The 22450-nt window shown below is 36.0% G+C and overlaps 1 protein-coding gene across 1 annotated transcript in view; it reads left to right on the forward strand.

Annotated features, from left to right (window-relative positions):
- The first annotated feature begins 6 nt into the window (after positions 1 to 6).
- Positions 7 to 22450, forward strand: part of LOC131694949 (uncharacterized) — a 35406-nt gene continuing 12962 nt past the window's right edge. The window contains exon 1 of the mRNA XM_058983495.1: positions 7 to 323. Coding sequence (XP_058839478.1) covers positions 199 to 323 — 125 coding nt within the window. The 5' untranslated portion in view covers positions 7 to 198. The remainder of the gene's footprint in view (positions 324 to 22450) is intronic.

Raw genomic sequence — 22450 nt, forward strand, 5'->3', positions numbered from 1 at the left:
GTTTCAGATAGTGGAACAGTTAAGTGATATTATTACTATTATTGATTGCGTCGAAAAAAATAGTGCCTCAAGTGCAGGATAGTAGTTTAAGTGAATTCGTTCGAAAAGAAAAAAAAAACACCGAGTGAAAAGACGTTGTTACACTGTCAGTATGAAAGAAGCAATGTGACAACGATTATCAGCATCATTATCGTAATCATGATCCGAGCGATCCGCGGAACCAGTTTACCAACGATTTTACAGTGGACGGTGGTCGGCCTAATTGTTCAGTTTGCAAAAGGATATTATGCAAGTGACGATCACGTTTGTATACGTTATGAAAGGTAAGTTGGAATGATTTTCTGGATTGAATGTAACAAATTATATATACTCAATGTTTCCATAGACAATTATTGATTTCTTTTCAAAAACTTGCTACCAAAATAAATTTCATAACACAATAAAGGGTCAATGTTTCTATGTCACTAAAACAAACACGATAGAATATGTGGACATAATATGAAAGAAAAACTGTCATACTGTTACCATAACAGATCAATTTATCCACCTGTCATTACATCATATACGCATATAACAAATTCTCCCCATATCCAAAGCAAAGAGCTCGCTGTCTTTGAAAGACTAAAAATCCCGCCTTTGAGTGCCGCGGTTCCATCCGCTGCTGCTAATCAGCACTAGTCCCTTCGAATTTGGGCTGACCGGTGAAGGTCTGATTGATTATTCCACGCAACAAATCGCGTTCCCTGCTTATGCGGACATTGCTCCGACCGACGACGACGACGACAACGACACGCTTCAATCAAACTTTGCAATAGACGGCTATATGTGGCCACCGAGTCGCCGGTACTATAATTGCTAAATTACTTAATTCACTCTGCCGCTGGGGCTGAATTGGAGGTGTTTTTCACTGTCAATTTTAATATCATGCATGGGATTTCAATATCAAGTTTACTAATTTGATAATGTGTAGCAATCATACAGGTAATAATGGGTGAAGTCGAAGGGGAGCCTATCTGGAATTCGAATGATTGTCTTACTTTAAACCGAACATCAGATTTTGAACAACATTTTGTGTGTGTTTAAAATATTTGAAAATTTCCCCATGTTGATAAGATTTATACGAATAACAAGCTCTGATATTAGGAGCCAATATCATGTTTTAAATCTATAAAAAATAGGAGAATCTACCAACTGATCGTCGAGCAGTCCAGATGCTTGGCATTGGTTAAAAAAAATTCAATCCAGATAGGCGCATGGGCTGCCTTAAATTGGGGCTGTCGTTCTTCTCAGCTTTCGAAATACTGGACCGATGTTTTTGTCGGGTTTTGTTAAATTGTTTTCGGTTTACTTTTTCCTCGCCGAAACATTTAACAACATAGTTTACAGGGTCGGTGGTAAACCCGTAGCGGCATGTAATCAAATCACTTTTGGAACACCGGTTCGATCGTATATAGCTGGTAAACCGTCCCACCCGGGCAACCTAATGTTATTTGTTTACTGCATGATGCATGCTATGTGGTTTCCATCGGAGTGCTTTATTTCATCCAGACCGGAGATTAGTTAATGGTTAAAAAATTTTTTTTCGCTTCAATATACAAGTCGACCTTCATACTGATAATTATAGCACTTATAGATTTACTTTTCTTATTTATTGTCAGGTCATGTCGTATCTTTCGTACTCGAATTATTTATTTGTTTATTTATTTATTCATTTATTTAATTGTTTATTTATTTATTTATTTATTTATTTATTTATTTATTCATTTATTTATTTATTTATTTATTTATTTATTTATTTATTTATTTATTTATTTATTTATTTATTTATTTATTTATTTATTTATTTATTTATTTATTTATTTATTTATTTATTTATTTATTTTTTTATTTGTTTATTTATTTATTTATTTATTCGTAATAATGTTCGTTACTCTCAATCGGAAAATAGCTATGGTAGTAATAGTATGATTAGGTTGAATTTAATTTGGCTAGAAATTCTAGTTTAAATTTGCTTTTGGTTCTACAAGTCATAATTACTACAGGCAGACCATTCCATTAGACTGCCCAGAAAAATGATGAATTTTTAAAAACTCAATCGGCTTACCACTGAGTCGATTCCTAATCCCACCATGAGTACTTGCACCAAATTTGAAGCAAATCGGACATGTATAGCTACCGGACCAACGTGCTTGAAGTTTATATGGGATTTTTCAACAATTTACATGGAGAAAACCCACTAGCTCGCATTTTCACCGCTAGGTGGCACTGTGTGCATTGTGTTATCACTGTAAGTGAAAATAAGAAAGATAATTTTATTTTTATTTGTTACTGTGTAGAGGTCTCATCTTTTCGTGGGGTTTTTTGTGTATTTATGATTCCGAATAACGTGACACATGAGCGAAAAATATAGAATTTCGAAAAACTACAACAAAGTAGTGATAATTGAAGATGCAATACTCTTGAATATCTTAAAAGATTATATATGTATCGAACATTCGAATTCAAGGCTACCCTCAGTTTGTACAGTTGCATTGCTGTAGAAAACATCTACATTAAAAAAATGCGGTAGTATTAGAGTTTTGAACAAATTCAATTTAGTTTGAACGTCAAGGTGTCCAGTAGCCAAGCATAAACGTTTGAGAGTTCCATAAATTTTTTCGCACTGTATGTTTATAGGAGCATCCCATTCTAGTCGTGATGTTAAAATGACACCGAGTCTCTCTATACGATCTACAAACTGGATTGGTGAATTGTTCAAATATGAACATAGTGAATCAAGAAGAATTTTACACTTCTGTATGAATAAGGCTTTTGTTTTGGATGAATTAATTGATTTAAATTTGCTTTGGGGGGGGGGGAGGTGGTCGACAAAAATCGTTGATTTGATAAAATATTGAAAGTTCACAAACAAAAACAGTTCAGCGGTTACCATTCCATTCTAAAAATAAGAAAAAAAAAGAATACCTTCAATATCTTCATAGAGTTTTAAAATGGAATATATCTTACGGTCAACATCAAAAAATTTCGAAACCATCAACTTCGAAGGTTGGTCATCAACTGGTGAATACTTCCCAATGTTCACAAGCTCCTATCTCATGCTTTCTAGTGCGTCTATTGATGACATTTAATCTGTATCCCGGAAACGACTGGGTACTACCGTCTTCTGCAGTAGAAGCGAAATGAGAAGGTGCGAGTGGGCATGTGCGCTATAACCCTTCCGTAGACAGAACTGAATACGTGAGGTGGCAAAGAAACCCCGCGCGGCTGTCCGAGGAGACAGGAGGTTGTGTCAAACCCAACAAGCCGCCCGGAAAACACCACGTTACGAAGAATCAGGAGGACAAGGCGGATCGGAATAATCGATCAAAGCCCACGTAACGAAAAAAGGACTACGATTGAAAACTTGGCACATCGAACTGTAAGTCTTTTTGCTTCCCTGGGTTCGAACGAATCCTACACAATGAGCTGAAAACTCGCAACTTCAAAGACGTAGCATTGTAGTAACTTTGCTTGGCAGGACAGAATGTGTGGAAAAGCGGACATCGCGCGGTTACATTCTACTAGAGCCACGGCACAACAAACAAGTTGGGAATCAGATTTGTAGTGCTGGGCAAGATGCACCAACACGTAATCAATTACCAGTCGATCAGAGAAAGAAGGTGTGTGGATCAAAGGCGTTTTCTACAACTACAGCATCGTTAACGTGCACTGCCCTCACGAAGCGTAACCCGAGAAGGAGAAAGATACCTTTTACGCGCATTTGGAGCCCGCGGCAGAAAGTGAAGCTCCTCATCAGCGACATGAACTTCACCCCTGAGATCACCTGATTAACAAATTTATAACCAAATCGACCACGTTCTAATGAACGGAAAAATTTTCTCCAACATCACAAATGTGCGCACCTTCCACAGTCCGAATATAGATTCGAAATCACCTACAGGCAGATAGGCGATGGAGCATCTGTATGTAGTTATGAAAATTCTACGAGTAGGTAAATCGCTCAAGCAAAGGCTATGTGCCACAGGCTGACATATGAAGAGATACTAATGGAGACCTTCTCACGACCGAGTGCGAGCTGAGCGATAAGTGTATTATGATGAACATCGAAATAGCAGTAGACGACGAGAGTATCGCAAGAATCAGTCTGGGGACATGCGCAGCCGACGACAGATTCCCAGCGCAAGATCTACCGAAGATTCATGAGGTGATCGGCGGGTTGAGGACTGATAAAGCCGCTGGCAATGATCAACTGCCATGTGAGCTGCTAAAACACGGAAGAGAGGCGATGTGTAGAATACTCCGCTAGGTGGTTTTAAAGATCTTGGAGAAACAGATTTTACTGGAAGATTGGATGGAGTAAGTAGTTTGTCCCATCTTTAAAAAGGGTTTTAAGCAGGATTGCTGCAAATAGTTATTGAGCAATCATATTGCTGAATTACCGTTACCAAGCGAGATCGTTGTGAAAACTTATGATATGATTAACGCCCAGCACAGAAGCTCTGGTTTGCTGATGAGAATGCAGAATCCAAAATAGTTTTTCGGCTTGTTTAGATTTATCATCTAACTAGCCCAAAGACTGGTGCTAGTTACTGATGAGGAATCCGAAACGCAAAAAACTAATTTTAAGTTAGGTATTGTGGCCTGCTGCACGAAAAACATTTTTTGCATGCTAATATAGGGTTGTCCGAGAATTAATTTCACTACTCAGCGTTAGATGGATTGAAGCATATTTCAAATGGCTTCTGCCATTCTCATATTTTTTCCTTTTCACATACGCACAACGTATGTTACTCTCGTTGTTAGCTTGCTTCAGAAAACAACTGCGCGTAATTTTGTTTACAGTTGTTTGTTTAGCATTTATTTTAATATGGAGTGCAGAAACTAGCATTATCGTCATATTATGCTATTTTATTCCCGTAAAGGAGAAAAAGCAGTCGATGCTTATAAAGATATATGTGAAGTGTACGGAGTTGAAGCGGTAACTGCACGCGCTTGTCAGTAATGGTTTGCCAAATTCCGGTCAGGAGATTTTTCACTCAAAGATGGACAACGTTCAGGACGATCATCTGAAGTTGATGATCAAATTAAGGCCGTAATTGAATCGGATCGTCATGTAAGTGTTAGAGAAATTGGAGAAAGATTAAAAGTACCCAAATCAACAAATAACGATCATATAAAACGTCTTGGACTCATGAAGAAGCTTGATATTTGGGTTCCACATGAATCTAAAAAAACCTATTTTAATCCACCTAGCGGTGCAATTGTGCCTTTCTCAATCATGAATCACGAGAATGTGTGCGTTGTTTATATTCATTAAAAGCTTTTAAATGCATATATTACATTTTATTATTGTACATCACATGACAACTATTTACAGGAAAATAAATCATTATTCGAGTTCTAAAATTTTGAAGAAGAAAAAACAGCCACGGTAATATTGAACTGAAAATTTTTTTCGGGATAACATAAAATCTCGACGTTTCATGCATTTTAAAGATGTTTGGCATCAAAAATACGAATTCGATTTCTGAAATTTCATGGGGTCCCCCCTTTGAAAAAAAAATTTGAGCTCCGGCTTATATGGGAATTTCATATGTGACCGGACGATTTAGTCTATATTTCCGGCCCCATATAAGCGATCCGTACGAAATTTTATAAACATCTTTGGGGATATTATAGCTATCATTTGGGACTAAGTTTGTGAAAATCGGCCCAACCATTTCCGGGAAACTGATGTGAGTTCGTAAATTTCGAAAGATGGCCGCTTTTCCCGAGCACTTCCGGAACCGTCTATCGTGGTCAATGTAGTAAACGAAAGTTTGGTTGGCCGTCGGTGACCTAGAACAGCAAATTTAAGTTGTTTGAGAGACATTTTAGCGAAATTTTTACCTTTTTACATTTCTTATAAAAGAAATGTATAGAATTCGCTCAAACTTTCAAGATTTTTTCCGAGGCCCGGAGGGCCGAGTCTTATATACCAATCGACTCAGCTCGACGATTTGGGACAATGTCTGTGTGTGTGTGTGTATGTAACGGACAAACTCTCATTCGTGTTTCTCAGCAATGGCTGAACCGATCTTATCCAAACCAATTTTGAATGAAAGAACTAAAAAACAGTATGAACGCTATTAATTTGTTTTTGATTCTGATGTTTAGTTTCCAAGATATGAATGTTTGAATGCGCAAAAATGGCGTTTTTTGCAGTTTTTTTGAATTATCTGCCGAAATTGATAATATAGATTAACAATTTATATGTTTTTAGACAGGTTTAACGAATACCTTTCGAACAAGCTATAGATTGTCGAAATCGGACTATTATCAAAAGAGATATTTAATTTTAAATGCGGACGAAAGATTTTTATCATTTCCCATTGCCAGAAATATGACCAAAAACATATAATCTATTATTAACGCCAAAACGGCTTATTTTAGGTCAATAGTATCTTCGGAGAATTTAATGGAGGCAATATGACCTTTCTTTTGGTATTGTGCTTTTGCTGATTAATGAGTGAGATATTTTCACAAATTTTCTTGGAAGTGATTATATCGAAATGATGCCTTCAGCAATTTTGTAGCTCTTACTTTTGCGAATAACTTTACTGAAGACTTCAAATATCTATTTTGAATACTTTAAAAGTTATGGCTTGTTGTTTGTGGATTACTCTTTGTCGCCTATTTATTGTTCAATATTGAAATAATCCATTGAAATAAGCCAAACATTATTTCGACAAATCGAATTTTGTATTTCATTTTTCTATCTACAACCGCTAGAAATAATCACCGAACACTTCCAAGTTGTCTGGAAGGAACTTGATAACTTATCAGTACAAAAATGTTCATTTGTGCGAACCTTCTGACTGCATTTTTTCTAACTTATAACCATCGAATCGATCTGAAACATATCGGAAAATGAAAAGCGAAATAAATAACTCCAAGCAACGGCGTAGCCAAGAAAAAGTTTTGGGGTTTAACACCATGCAACCCCCCCCCCCACCAGACCCAAAAAAATATTGGATTGAAGTTGAAAATTTATTGATGCAGACTGATTTAATTCAATATTACAATAACAATTATTTGATCCGTACATTGATAACCTGTTGTTGTAAACATTATGAGGACTTTTGATAAATTGTCGGAATGGGGTCCTGATATGTAACTGATCTATTGGTCTTGATTTCACAGTTGTCTAATTGCATAAATATCAAATTCTTGCCTGGAAACATTCCAATAGAAAATTCCAGAGTTCTGTAATCAATCATAATCCTCAGATTTATTTTCAAATTGAGCTTGTTTTTGTAGAAATGTACTGTAATAAGGGTCTTTAGTTAATAGGAAGCGAAGTTCAAATTGATTTAATGTCTATGAAACATAGAACTGCTCACCAAAAAAATGCATAACTTTCAACATTTGCTAAAAATGTTTTTGCTTTTCTCATTCACTCTAAAATTCGTCAATCTAATCCCGACCCGGAGGGCCGAGTGTCATTTGCCAATCGACTGAGTTCGTCGAGATCGGAAAATATCTGTGTGTGTATGTATGTGTGTGTATGTGTATATGTGGAAAAAAATGTAACCTTTGTTAATCAGAGATGGCTGGATCGATTTGCACAAATGAAATGAAAAATTTCAAAATCAAATTTGTATTTTTGATGCCAAATGACTTTAAAATGCATGAAACATTGAGATGTTTGACAAAAATTGACTTTTTTGGACTTTGGTACATTTTTGCCTTTCTAATATAGAAAGGTTATGCAATCACTCTAAAAATCGTCAATCATACCGGCCCGGAGGGAGTATGCAGTGAGGGGTTGCTACTTTAAAATTAAAACTAGTTTAAAATTTCTTAACAAGTTGAAAATGTTCGGCAGGGCCTGGACCTTCCGGATCTTTCTCCATGATCCGCCGCTGGTTTCAAGCGATGTTTCAGTATCACATAGTATCTCAAGATCGTGGCTGTCGATCCGTTGTATGTATGTGCAAATCGTACTGAACATGTAATATTCATTTCCACCATTGTATTGAACATAACCAGCCATGTAATCGTAGTCTGGACAAATGAGAAAAGCACAATTGCACCCACCTAAAACAGGTTTTTTTGGAATGCGTCGAGTTGAGACGAAAACGTAATATGATTAATAACGAGGATAACACTTTCCGAATGTAGAGAGAAATTTATGAAAAATGACGATTTCCATTCGACTCTAGCAGGTTCTGATCGATTTTGATGAGCATTTGATTTTTGTTGTATGACCAATTATATGTATAGGTCAAATGTTCAAAAACAGTAATTTAAGGTTAAGATAGCATCATTTTGAAACCGCCAATTTTGGGGGTTTAGTATCTTCAATGAGTTTTACAAACGTTAAACAGCGCATCATTTGATAAAATAATTTTGACGGTATATCGTCCAAGAAGTATTTATGGTGAATTTTCTCAGATTAATATTCATGATTATAATAAAGTCTCAACAAATTCGCTAAAGACAACACGAACTCTGTTAATATTTTCTGAAAAATTAATTCTGCATAATTTTAAAACTTCAAAAATTACGGTTTCGGAATTATGCCGTTTGGACAGTATGATCGATTTTCACCAAACCGAATTTCTGGCAAGCAAGTAGAAACAAAGTCGTTCTACACTCGTTCACAAGAAACTTCTTCGAATGCTGAATATCTATTATAATACATTGAAACCCCGATTTTATCAGCCAAATATGAACATATGTTTGATGGGCTCTAGCAGACGAACAAGACTGAATTGGAGTAAATCTTTTCTTGCGCATGTTTTCCTTATCATGAAGATGGAAATATGTAAAAATAAAAAGTTCATCATAATCAGAAATAGTTATCAGACTACATCAAGGGACGGGAAGAATATTTTAACAGCTTCAGTTTATTATAAAAAAAAATTAGTCAATGTCCCCATTTTGTTAGCCTAAAATACACCATGAGATAGATAAAAATGGGTCTTTATTGTATGTATTATTCTTTATTGTATGTATTATTTCACATTAATAGGTACATTTCATTTTTGGGGATTTTTTATTGCATCGAACTACAACAATTTTTAGGTAGCTTTCAAGGGGTTATTTTATAGACTTTATCCAAAATTTGGCGAACTTATTCCAATTCGTATACCAATTAATTGGTATACTTAAGGGTTTATATGTTGCAGATGGAGAAAATACTGAAACTTTCAGCTTTTTTCCTACACAATATTACGTAAGCTTATTAAACAATTTTTCCTAATAAGTTTGTGAAAATTAAAAACTATTTGAAATTTTTTAATAGTTTTATTTTTTATTTAACCGTGATTTTTTAATAAATAGTGACCATCGCTTCACAACGTAGTCTATTTTTCATGGCTTGCGGTGAGCACGATCTCTCGAATTGCTGAACTGAAAATGATGGAAGAGAAATTAATTTGTAGTATTCTTTACAGATTTAACTCGCCGCGCAGATAGCTCTGAATTAGACCCGCTGGTGCCCTAAGACGATTTCGCTAGGTTTTCAGAGCACTGTGCACCCAGTGCATTAACGCAAGTGACGAAAGGTTATCGAAAAGTTTCGTGAAAATGAAAATTCCAGTAATGATGATGATTTTCCCAAATGGTTCGTTTTCGAGAGGTTTTTATTTGTTCTTTGGCATTAGGATTAGCGATAATAATTCAAATCAAGGATACTACTGGAAAGTCACCTTTAGAAAAAGTCGAAGTCGAAGTAAAATTTGGAACTATGCACGCATGCACTTCAGAGATAGCGTGATATCAGGATCTGCGATTCCATTTCAACGCTTTTTTGTGAAAAGGGCGATACTTACAAATATAAACATAAGGTTTTTTTCATACATGCGAATGAGGGCTTTGAAGCGCAACAAATTAACCTAAAAATTTGGATTCTACGATTTTGCTTTCTTAAACTACAGCAAAAAATACAACGGGCGAAACTGTATTTTTGTTTGTTTATTTAAAGTTTCGCCCTCCACGCTCCATGCAAACAATCAGGGCGATACTTTTTTTGCTAGCAGTTTAGAGGCGAAACTGTTTTTTCGTATTTTTTAGGATTATCAAGCTGATACCAGCTGTAAATAGTAACAATGATCGCTATTGAAAAACCCGGACGAAATCGGTGGTGTAAAACTGTAGTTATTGTAAAAAACGTAAGGGCGATACTTCAATGCTGATAGGTGGGACCGAAAATGTAAACAATCGCCAAAGGGGCGATACTATAATTTTGTCAATTTCAATAGCAAAAACAAATTTTAATTTAATAATTTCAAATACTTTATGAAGTTTTGGGTTTCGATCACTGAATCATGCAATCTAGAATATAAAACACTGGAAATATTCACTGTTGATTTTCTTTGAATGGTGTCACTGCTAGTAGTTTTCAAGAAAAAGCGTTGATTTCTTAGTTCTCAGTCGCGTTGGAAATTTGAGTAAAGTATAAACTTCAAATCGATTCAAAAAAAAAATTCGAATTTTTTGGCTCAGTACAATATATAACCCCTTTAGGAAAGTTCAGTTTTCCTACCACAATTTAGATATTTTATTAACAGAGCATTAACAATAATTCGTTGGTATGTCTATTTTATGGGCCATTTTTCGCTTTCCCATTGATTTGGTTTGAGATTTCTAGCACTGATGTTGTCCTATGCTGATTTGAGCGATTCTCTGAGTCCTGCCACTATCCCATGTAGTATGTGTTATCAAAAACATCGCGATGCATCAAGATCTAAATGTTCTCAAACGATACAATATCCGAAGAGAGTGATAAGAGTTATAAGAAATGTCTCATCACACTGTTAGGTGGATTAAAAGCGTTTTTTGCTTTCATCGGAGTATCGGTTTGAATCACAATTTGCTATGTGATCGCACGCCACAACCTATAACTCCGGAACCGGAAGTCGGATCGGGATGAAATTAAATAGCCATTTACGGGGACTTCCGCCGGGGCTTCCGGAACCGATGGTGGTGGCCAATGTGGCCAAATAGACTTTGAATGGATGTTAGTGACCTAATACTACAAATCGAAGCAGTTGTGGTCATATTTTCGAAAAAATTTCACCTCTATGCATTCATTGCAGAATTTATTAAAATCGACATTTTCTGCGTGTTCGTACTCATCACCCTGTAATTCCGGAACCGGAAGTCGGATCCATTAGAAATTCAATAGCAGCCTATGGAAACGTTGCACCTTTTATTTGAGACTAAGTTTGTCAAAATCGGTTCAGCCATCTCTGAGAAAAATGAGTGACATTTTTGGTAACATACACACACGCATACGCACATACACACACATACATACATACACACATACATACATACACACACAGACATTTGCCGAACTCGACGAACTGAATCGAATGGTATATGTCACTCGGCCCTCCGGGCCTCCGTTAAAAAGTCGGTTTTCGGAGCAATTGCAATACCTTTCTATTGAGAAAGGCAAAAATTTCACCTTTTTACATTCATCGCAGAATTCGTTAGAATCAAGATTTGCTGCGTGATCGTACGTATCACCCTGTAATTCAGGAACCAGAACTCGGATCCACACAAAATTCAACAGCAGCTGATGGACCTTCCATTTAAAATCAAGTTTGTCAAAATCGGTTCAGAAAATTCCGAGAAACCGATGTGGACAAATAAACAAATTTTGTTTTGTAACCATACTCTTCAACTCGTAATCCGGGACAAGATGTCGGTTGAAAATCAAATTCAATAGCAACCTATGGGAATAGTATACCTTTCATTTGAATCTTAGTTTGTAAAAATCGGTTCAGCCATCTCCAAAAAACCGATGTGGACATTTTGTTAACAAATCCGCACATACACACATACATACATACATACATACATACATACATACATACATACATACATACATACATACATACATACATACACACATACATACACACAGATATTTTGCGATCTCGATCTCGATTCTGCGAACTGAGTCGAATGTTATATGAGACTCGGCCCTCCGGGCCTCGGTTAGAAAATCGGTTTTTGGAGCAATTGCGTAACCTTTCTATACGAGAAAGGCAAAAGAATAGTATTTAATTAGCTTAATCAGCATGAGTTCAATGTTATCTTCATGTGATTATATTTTGAAATGTTGGTGGAATGGGTTTAAAAGTGGAGGGAATGGGAGGTTAGTAGAGTGGGAGTGGAGGATGCGTCAGAAATCCTTCATCTTATTTTGGTATACGGGGTGGATGAAGGAAATGCGGGCGTGAGGGTGGTCCAAGGGGACGGTAGTGATGAAGGAGGGAGATGTAAGGGAAAGGCGGGGGGGGGCGGAGGGGCTCTGATGCAATACTCAGCTGCATATTTTGCCTTCCATTTGAGTCTTGGTTTGAGAAAATCGGTTCAGTCATCACCGAAGAACCGATGTGACTTTATTTGTGGAATATGCCCGGAATTCCGGACTTCCGGAATCGTCGATAGTGGACAATATATTCAAAGAATGTTTGATTGGCAATCAGTGATCTAGATCTGCGATTAGAAGTAATTTGGTGACCATTTCAATAGTTTTTAGCCTCTGAGGTATTACGATTGTACCGATTTATATGGGAAATTCCAGTGTATCCTTACTAACACCCCTGTAACTCCGGAAGCAAGAGTCAGAACAGAATGAAATTCAGCAGCAGTCAATGGCATTACTGTATCTTTCATTTGAAATCAAGTTTGTAAAAATCGGTAGAGAATTCGTTGGGGAATGGGTGTGATATAAGCTTAGGAACTTGGCGGGTTCCCCGGGGGCGTCATGAACTGTCATAGGTGGCCAATGTGGTCAAAGCTGCTTTGATTGATCATTAGTGATCTAGACCTGCAAACTAGAGTAATGTTACATCAATTTTAATATGTTTTACATCATTTGAACATCATGGTGGTACCAGTTTATATGGGAATTTGCTGTGTGACCGCACTCTTCAATCCGTAACTCCGGAACCGGAAGTCGGATCAACTAAGAATTCAATAGCAGCTTATGGGAGCGTTATACCTTTCATATGAAACTAAGTTTGCGAAAATCGGTTCAGCCATCTCTGAGAAAATTGTGTGAGTTTAAATGACACACACACACATACACACACACATACATACACACACAGACATTTGACGATCTCGACGAACTGAATCGAATGGTGTATGACACTCGGCCCTCCGGGCCTCCGTTAAAAACTCGATTTTTACAGTGATTGCATAGCCTTTCTTTATATGAGAAAGGCAAAAAACATTTAACAAAACGCATCAATGCTTGCGATCTGCATCTTAGACGCAATGAATCCGATCCTTTTTAGAAAAAAAAAAATAATTAAAGGGTTGTGTACAAGACACGACCGTAGTCGCATTGCAAATGCAGCATTTTTGGTGTGTCTTTCGCTTAGTGGCAGGGTTGTCACATTCACTAATTTTCTTAAAGGTTTTGCAGAAATCATCAGGGATTATTATTTTGAATATTTGCTTATATTACAATTGATTGGTAAAGGAACAGTAATAACAAGCACAAACTTAATACAAGTTAATTAAAGGAATTTTCTAATTGAATTCTTTTTCCATTATATATTCGTCCCAATAAGGACGGTTTGCTAATAACCATGTTTTGGGTTACGGACGAAAATCCTATGGAACGATTTGAGCCTTGCCTGCACGACTAATATTAACGGCGTGAACCAGCAATTCGCCATCTCGCTTCTGTTTCGCCGTCGTCATTTAGAACAAAATCCTTCCAGCTGACAAATCAACGTTCCCCTTCTGTAGCTCGTGTCAAATAAAAAATCTAACAGCTATCCTACAAGCAACAGTAACGATAATCTAATTGGTCCTGCCAGCAGAGCAGACATGGTAATGAAGGAATTCGGTCAAAAATATTCCTTTTATATCAAGCGATGGAATGCATAGAATGCTTATGAATGTCGCGATGAGGTCCGTGTTAGGGAAAGTCCTGCGCAAATTTGTGAAAATTGTATACGTTTATCCCTATTTATTCCATATTTACGGATTTTTCAATAATGTGCTAATAAAATACACAGATAAATTTGATAACAATTTTTTACTGGCAATTTTTAGAATTGATTGGTGTTCGAATTATGAAAATCCATTAACAATTAACAAAACGTAACCGAAAACTTTGTCTATTTTCTTACATTTTCCCAATGTTTTCACAATAATACGGATTTTTCAATAATGTATAGTTGAAATACCAATTTATAGTTGCAGCCAAGTTGAACTTCTCTGAATCGATTAGTATATAAATTAGGGAAAATGTACTTTTGCATATAAAATATTTAAAATAATCCATAAAGAATTGTAAAACGATCCATAAAAAAGTTGTCCATGTTCCATAAAACAAAACTGAAAATCCATAAAACAGTGTGAATGATCCTTAAAAAATGGTGATTTGATCCATAGATTATGTAAAATTGAACCATAAAATGGTCGCAAAAGAGCACTAAAATAGTAATAAAAGAGCAATTAAAATCAACCAATGCTCCATAAAAATATTGGAAGTGTTCCATAAAATGATACATTTTGCGCCATAAATTAACTGACATTGATCCATAGAATATTAACAATGTACATTAAAACACGTCGATATGTTCCATAATATCGACAAAAATGTTCCACGGTATTACAAAATGAAGCAATAAAATGTCAGAAAAAGTTCCATAAATTTGATGAAAATGTTTGCTAAATAATTTTTCTTGGTCCATAGAAGATGTACAAATGAACATTAGAAATGATTCATATATCGAACGTTAAATTATGGTTCATGGATATTTACAAAACGATCCATAAGAAAAGAAAATGTAAAACGATCCATTAATATGTGCTTATGAACTAAAAAAATAAATTTAATGAATTCATGCGAAATTTTATGGAAAACTGAAAAAATAAGTTGTGCTTAACAATTCTCATAACAGTGACAGTGTTTTAACAAGTGAGCTTATACTGGGAGCTAGTGTGATGCGGCCTGGCCGCATATCCGAGGCCAAGGATCCGAAGCGGCGCAAAGCCGCTGAGGATCCGTTGGACGAGGCATTGATTAACCCGTAGCTGGAATTGCAAGCAAACCTGTGGTCCTCTCGTTTGCCCGGTTTACTTAAATATAGGGGCTATAGCTAGTTAAAAGCCGACTGAGCGGTAGCGAAGTCGGACAGTGCATTAGAAAGCGATGTGGCGTAGCCACATTAGTCAGTGTTCGTGTATAAAGTGTCCGTTTTCGCTTCAGTTAGTTATTCAGATAGTATTTGCGACTCATGCCAGCCTGTATCAGTGGTCTAATAACTCTCAGCGCTCTAATATCATAAATACCCTGACGTTTAAAAAGTTGCCGTAATGTTTTCAGGTTAGCTAAGGTCAGTTAGCTGACTAGTGGGATACGGAAGCTGAAGTTTAACTATAATATATGCATTGTTTGTTGTACTTTGACATTACAACCAAATGTAATAAACTTTATTATTAGTTCGAATAGCAACAATTTCGCATGAATTCATTAAATTTATTTTTTCTGGTGAATAAGCACATATAAATGGATCCTTTTACATTTTCTTTTACTATGGATCGTTCTGTAAATATCCATGAACCATAATTTAACGTTCGATATATGAATCATTTCTAATGTTCATTTTTACATCTTCTATCGACCAAGAAAAATTAGTTAGCAAACATTTTTATCAAATTTATGGAACTTTTTCTGACATTTTATTGCTCCATTTTGGAATACCGTGGAACATTTTGGTCGATATTATGGAACATGTCGACGTGTTTTAATGTACATTGTTAATATTCTATGGATCAATGTCAGTAAATTTATGGCGCAAAATGTATCATTTTATGGAACATTTCCAATATTTTTATGGGGCATTGGTTGATTTTAATTGCTCTTTTATTACTATTTTAGTGCTCTTTTACGATTATTTTATGGTTCAATTTTACATAATCTATGGATCAAATCACCCCTTTTTACGGATCATTCACACTGTTTTATGGATTTTCAGTTTTGTTTTATGGAACATGGACAACTTTTTTATGGATCGTTTTTCAATTTTTTATGGATCATTTTTGTTGTTTTAGCGGCACAAACTTAGGGCTGCCATATAAATTACGCAAATCCATCAACAATAAACAGCGCTACAGTAATTTAAAATTATGCCACATTTTCACGGTGTGTTTGGTAGAACAATTTTATTTGAAAAAAATCGGCATCGCCAAAACTTCAGCATGTGATAGAATGGGCTTTTCCCTTTCATTTTAAAGTAAAATTAAAATATTCTGTTGGGGGCTTCAGAACAACTTTTTATTTTAAAGTTTTTTTGTATGAAAACTTAGGTTTTTCAATGAAACTGATTCACATTTTTGCCCCTAAGTAGTACTTTAGAAATTCAAATATTACCAAAAGTGATAATCTGATAGACAATTTCATTGTGTATAACTTTGTAGAAAACTACATCGCGATCTAAAATCACCAGAGGAAACTATTAAATGTGTATCAAAGTTTCTAGATTCGCACGGGGCCTATTGGTAAAGAAGCCTTATTCCAAAAACATTTTCATTTGTAAAAAAATGGATTGCCTTATTTTAACAGTGTGCTTAGAAGAACCTGAATTCCAGCAAAGTCCCATCTTTAAGCGGAAAAAACATAATTCCAGATTCCACCGTTTTATGCGCACTAATGATATTTTAGGAGCAAGGAGATATAGACAACAGTAGATAAAATTGGAACGAAATTAAGACTCTTTTGAAAGATGCTGGGTAATGTAGCAAAATGAAATCGTATTTTTCTGTCACAGATATATTTGTTTCTTCTTTTTTATTTCTTCACTCATGCTGGAGTATGCTTGATATGATCTTGAATCAAGCTTTTTGCTCGTTGGCATCTTGTGGGATATATTTAGCCTAAATTTTAACTTTATATTTGATCAAACTCGATTAGATATTCAGTCATTTGATTTGATTTCGATTGAGAATCCTGATTGATAGTTTCATGAAGGATAGAAAAATAATTTGATGAGATTTATGTTCAGGTTTGTTAACTTTTGGGAATCGTTGCACATTGAACAGAAATCGCAATAGTAAATGAGAAATAAAGGTTTTGTCTATTGTACGAAGATAGATCTCAATATAAAAGTAGATATAGAAAGTATCACCTTTACCCGAAAGTGTTGCTGTTAATGTCTCTTGATATGTTGTTTTTGCTCTTATCCTGTATTATCAGGGAAATCTTCAATAAACAGACGTCTTACTTTGAGAATTTACTGAATGTATGGTCCAGCATGATATTTTCTTGTTCGTTTTCTTTTGTGATCCGTGTTCAACGAGTAACGACTCCGGAATTTCTTCTTAAAGGAAATTATGAAACTTGGTTTTGTTCTTTTTTCTAAGATTGTGTGAGGTGTGTTCGATTTGGAAATAAAATTTGAGGACAAGCAAAAGTCTGCATCTATAAATTCTGATGAAATCAATCTACCCCAAAAGATGACAAACATGGATCCAAAACTCGAAGAGCTTTTTTCTCTTTCAATCATCTTTCTTTTAATGTTGATAAAGACAAACAGGATTCTCAACCCAAAATTGCAATAAAATCCGTCGTTTATTACAATGACTCGAACTGTCTTCTCTGGTTCATTCAAATATAAAGCTTTGAATTTAAGCCAACTGTATTTTACCAGGCAGGATAGGATCAGGAAGAAGGTTGATTGTAGTTTACATTAGCTATCTCCTAGATCGAGAAAAGAAATGAAAAAGGCATAATAAAATCCGTCACTACATTAATCAACCTCTTGAAAAGGTATAAGATTATCGAATAAATTTTGTCAACACTTTTCCACACCTCCTTGTTCAAAATGTGTCATTTTCGTCCAAGACTCGGAGGAATCTGAAAATATATTTTTTCTGCTGAGAATGGGACTTTGTATACATTGAAATTTATCTGAATTCACTGTTCATTTAAACCCAGATTTTTTGTAAGTCCTTGTTATTCAACTTCTTAATCCATAGGCCCTGCGTACACCTAAAAACTGATAAAATTTTAATAACTTCCTCGGGTGATTTTACATTGATTTATAGCATTCTATGAAATTGTACACAATGAAATTGTTCATCAGATTCTCACTTTGAGTATTTTTTGAATGTCTATAGTACCAATTAGTAGCAGAAATGCGAATTAATTTCATTAAAAAACTTAAGTTTTCAATAAAAAACTTTAAAATAAAAAGTTGCTCTAGACTCCCCGACAGAATATTTTAATTTTACTTTCAAATGAAAGGGATAAGTCCATTCTTTCATATCCCGAAGTTTTACAGATGCCGATTTTTTTTGAATAAAGTTGTTCGACAAAGACACCGTGTTTTCGTGACGCTGTTCGAAATCAGATTTTAGTTTTACACCTTGCCCCAGCCCCATATAGTAGAGTAACGCATTTTCAATGCTAAAAACATTACTGGTCATGGAAAATGGATTGTTTACAATAACGTCAATCAAAAACGTTCATGGTCTAAGCTTGACGAACCACCACAAACCACCTCCAAAGTTGAAATTCATCAAAATACGATTATACTTTCAATTTGATGGGATTGGAAAGGTGTGCTATTTTTCGAGCTGTTTACAAGGAACCAAACGATCAATTCGAATATGTACTATCAACAACTGGACAAATTAAATACAGCAATCAAAGAAAAACAACCAGAATTGGTGACTCGTAAAGGAGTACTTTTTCACCACGACAACGCTCGACCTCATACAAGTTTGGTCACTCGCCAAAAAATATTGGAGCTTGGTTGGGGAATGATGTTACATTCACCATATAGTGCCGATTTTGCACCATCAGATTAATATTTGTTTCGATCATTGCAGAAAAGCTTGAATGGTAAAACTTTTACTGAAGATGAAACTGTTTAATCGCACTTGATTAAGTTTTTTTGCTGATAAAGACCAGAAGTTTTATGAACAAGCTACCAGAAAGATGGTAAAAGGTCATCGAACAAAATGAAAATATATAATCAGGCATTGCATTTATCGCTCATATGAGTAAATGCGCCCGGATAGTTTGCTACTGCGACAATAAAAACTCACATTTTCACACGAAAAGTTATTGGCACTCACACAACTTCTCCGGATAAATACAATGTGTTATTTCTCCGGATATATAAAACAGCCGGAGAATGAGTGAATGAGTTTTTCACGGTATCTTTTCTTCGCTCGCTGCTTTCCTGCTGTTATTCCAAAACACGAAAAAACAAGTCTATCATTTTTCTTTGCCGCTTTTCTTTGTAATTAAGTGTATTTTTTAAAGTTTTTATTGATTTCCACGAAATTAAAATTTTATCACCTTCTCCGGTGAGAAGGAAAAAGTCAAATAAATTTTATCCGGAAAATCATTCTCATGCTATTTGTGGAGACGGAGAATTTTGCGACTCATCTTATCTCGGAAAAGTTGAACATCGGATAAGCTTCTTTTCGCGTGAGTGAGAGAGAATTACAATGCCTGTATATAATTGATTAAAGGTTATTATATATATTTTAATAAAGTGTTTTATTTGACAATAAAAACCGGAACCAATTCTCAGACAACCCGATAGTTTGTTGTGCGAAACCCTGTCAAAGGCCTTTGCAAAGTCGATCATCAAAAGAATGGCTACTCCTCGTTTGTCAATAGTTTGAGTAATATTGTCATGCACTTTGGGATCATCCATAAATGACGTAGAATTATATGGGAGAGGGGGTTTTGCATTTTGTGATGATGTGTGATGACGGGTGGGGGGTAGGGGGTCATATCAGGCTACGTAGCTTTTTTAAAGGGAAATAACTAACATCGTTTTTCATTTAAAAAAAAAATTACGGAGACAGAGGGGAGAGAGTTACCGTCAAGCTACGTAATTACCAGGGGGTGTATTTAGAGGTTTGTGACGAAATGCTACGATGGGGGAGGGGACGTTAAAAATTACTCAAAAAATGCTACATCATTTATGGATGGTTCCTTTCAATAGAGAGTAGCGAAACCCAGATTATAATGGATCAAAAGCTGCATTTGATCTACAAAACTCACGCCGCTTTACAAAAACCTTGTGTTGAGAAAGCTAATTGGGCATTAATTTCTTATATTTGTACACGCAAAATCCGATGGGTATGGGTAAGATTCCATTGTCTTTTCGGTGACAGACCACGCAATTGCGCATTGCGTTGCGTTGCGTTGCGTTGTGACGATGATTTTGGCGGATTGCACACTGACTTCATCATGTTTGACTGCTGATTATCTAATAAGAGTTGCTTAGGAAGTGGTAAGTAGGAATTCATACCAATCCGAACCATATTAAAACCTCAACAGCATGATAGCCATCATTGCCGGCCGCCCCCATCTCCATCGTTCACGGGGAAGGATAAAGGATAAGGTAGACGGGAAGTGTTGATGGTCCACCTACTTAACGGAAGGACGACGATTCATCAGACTCTTCCATAGGTGTCGCGGAGTTGGTGGTTTGGAAGGGTATCAGGTCTAGGATTCGCTCCAAGCAAACGATGCGACCTGTAAAGCATATTTTATTAGGTAGTTGTTTAGTTAGTCTTCGAGTGCACGATCACTTGAAAAAGAGATGACCTTGTTTAGTTTTTGGTTATTTTTAAACTCTGGGCAGCCGGCTACCGAGAGTATACTATGTTCCCTAAACAAAAACAATTTGAACTCCACACAGCCGATCGTGGGAGTATTGCCTGGAAAAGCTAATCTTATCTGCGTAATGGGCCGGATCACTATTTATTGCAACAGTATTTGGACAGAACTCGCTACTTCTTCTCTACGATATATTTATTGGCTTGAAAACTACCAAGTGACAGCATATTATACTGGCAAAAATAGCGCGAGATGTTATAAATCAAGGAAAGTATTTCTTATTTTCCATATCGGATTGTTTGTGGAATACAAGTATACGAGCGATAATAACGAACACTGAAGGGAAATATAAAGGATTGTTAACCTGATGCACGGGCTTGTTAGCAATAACGGAGCTTTAAATTAGGTTCATAAAAACAGACGCGGAGAATTTTCAATACGTATTGACCCGTGTTCATAGATACTAGTTAGATTAGTCGTATTGGGGCTAATTTCCGATCAACTTTCATTTTTACGGCAATGTTTTCTCGACTAGATCTGTTCGCACCCTCTCATTCTGTTCGCACCCTCTCATTCTGCGGTCTAAGGACCAAATGTCATCAATAGACTTAGACTCGCGTGGAGGCATGAGATAGGAAACTTGTAAGAATTTTGCTATCCCACCGTTTGACTACCAGAATGGATGGGAGAACAGTAATACTAGCAAATACCGACTACCATAAGAGCGGTGCAAATTTGAACGAGTGACGTAGAGTACTGTACTGAAAAAAGGACCAGGAGTGCGATTTTACGAAGTGTTAGCTTCCGATGGCCCTACATTTTCTGACAAAGTGAAGTTCTTGAATGTTGAGATTTTTATTACTGTTTAGAAAAGCAAAAGTATCATAAAGCTAGTGTCAGGCCTTCATGAGACCTCAAGAAGTCACTTTTGGAGGTATTCGTAAATGTAGATTTGTCGGTAGACGGTTCCAAATATAATAGAAAAATACCTAATTTAACACAACTACAGATCACTTGGAACATAAAAAGCTTTTTGTGAAATTCGACAGCTCCATCTTAGGCCAATTCAATAAATTTCCTACATGAAAGTTTCCATTTTTTAAAAACGGTTTTTAAACCAAAGCTTTGGAAGTTAAACCTTGGCGTGGAAGTGCCGGTATATTAATATATTCTGTTACTTAGTGTAGAATTAGATTTCGTCATTTACGGCTAATATACAACCGCCAGAAGAAACTTAAAACGTTGGTACACAATCAAGAAAGGCGAATCAGAAAAGGTAAGTATATGTCAGTGATTCACTAAATACAGACTGGAAGAGGGTAATATGGAAAACCTTAAGGTCCGTCCAGATTAAGTCTTCGGTACGGAGCAAAACCTCGGCCTAGGAACTCCTAGCATGTTGTTAGTCGCCTCTTACGACATGGGAGCAGTTCCCAGAGGTTCTATTCTTGGTTGAAATAGTGCAAAAAGATTTCAGCCCGCCGGACACCACACGGCTTCAGACCACGCAATTGCGCATTGCGGTATTAAACTCATATTCCCGCAAAGGTAGTAAACGGTGGGATGACGAATTTCGGTTGCTGTTCATGTATGTATATCACACAACCAAGCACTTTTTGGGTATGTCGTCGCTGTTGTGCTATTTTATGACAAGCGCCATTTCGCACATTTCGAGAAAAACGATTTTTAAAGTTTGAGATTGTATATCTTGAAACTTATAAATGGTATAAACAATTCAAAGAAGACAATTGATGCGTCTATCTATTCTGTATTGTTCTCTCAAACATTACGAAGATCGGTTGACTATGTAACTATAAATCTAAACAAAAGTCGCACTCA

This window comes from Topomyia yanbarensis, unplaced genomic scaffold, assembly GCF_030247195.1.
Source record: "Topomyia yanbarensis strain Yona2022 unplaced genomic scaffold, ASM3024719v1 HiC_scaffold_205, whole genome shotgun sequence".
NCBI lineage: Eukaryota > Metazoa > Arthropoda > Insecta > Diptera > Culicidae > Topomyia > Topomyia yanbarensis.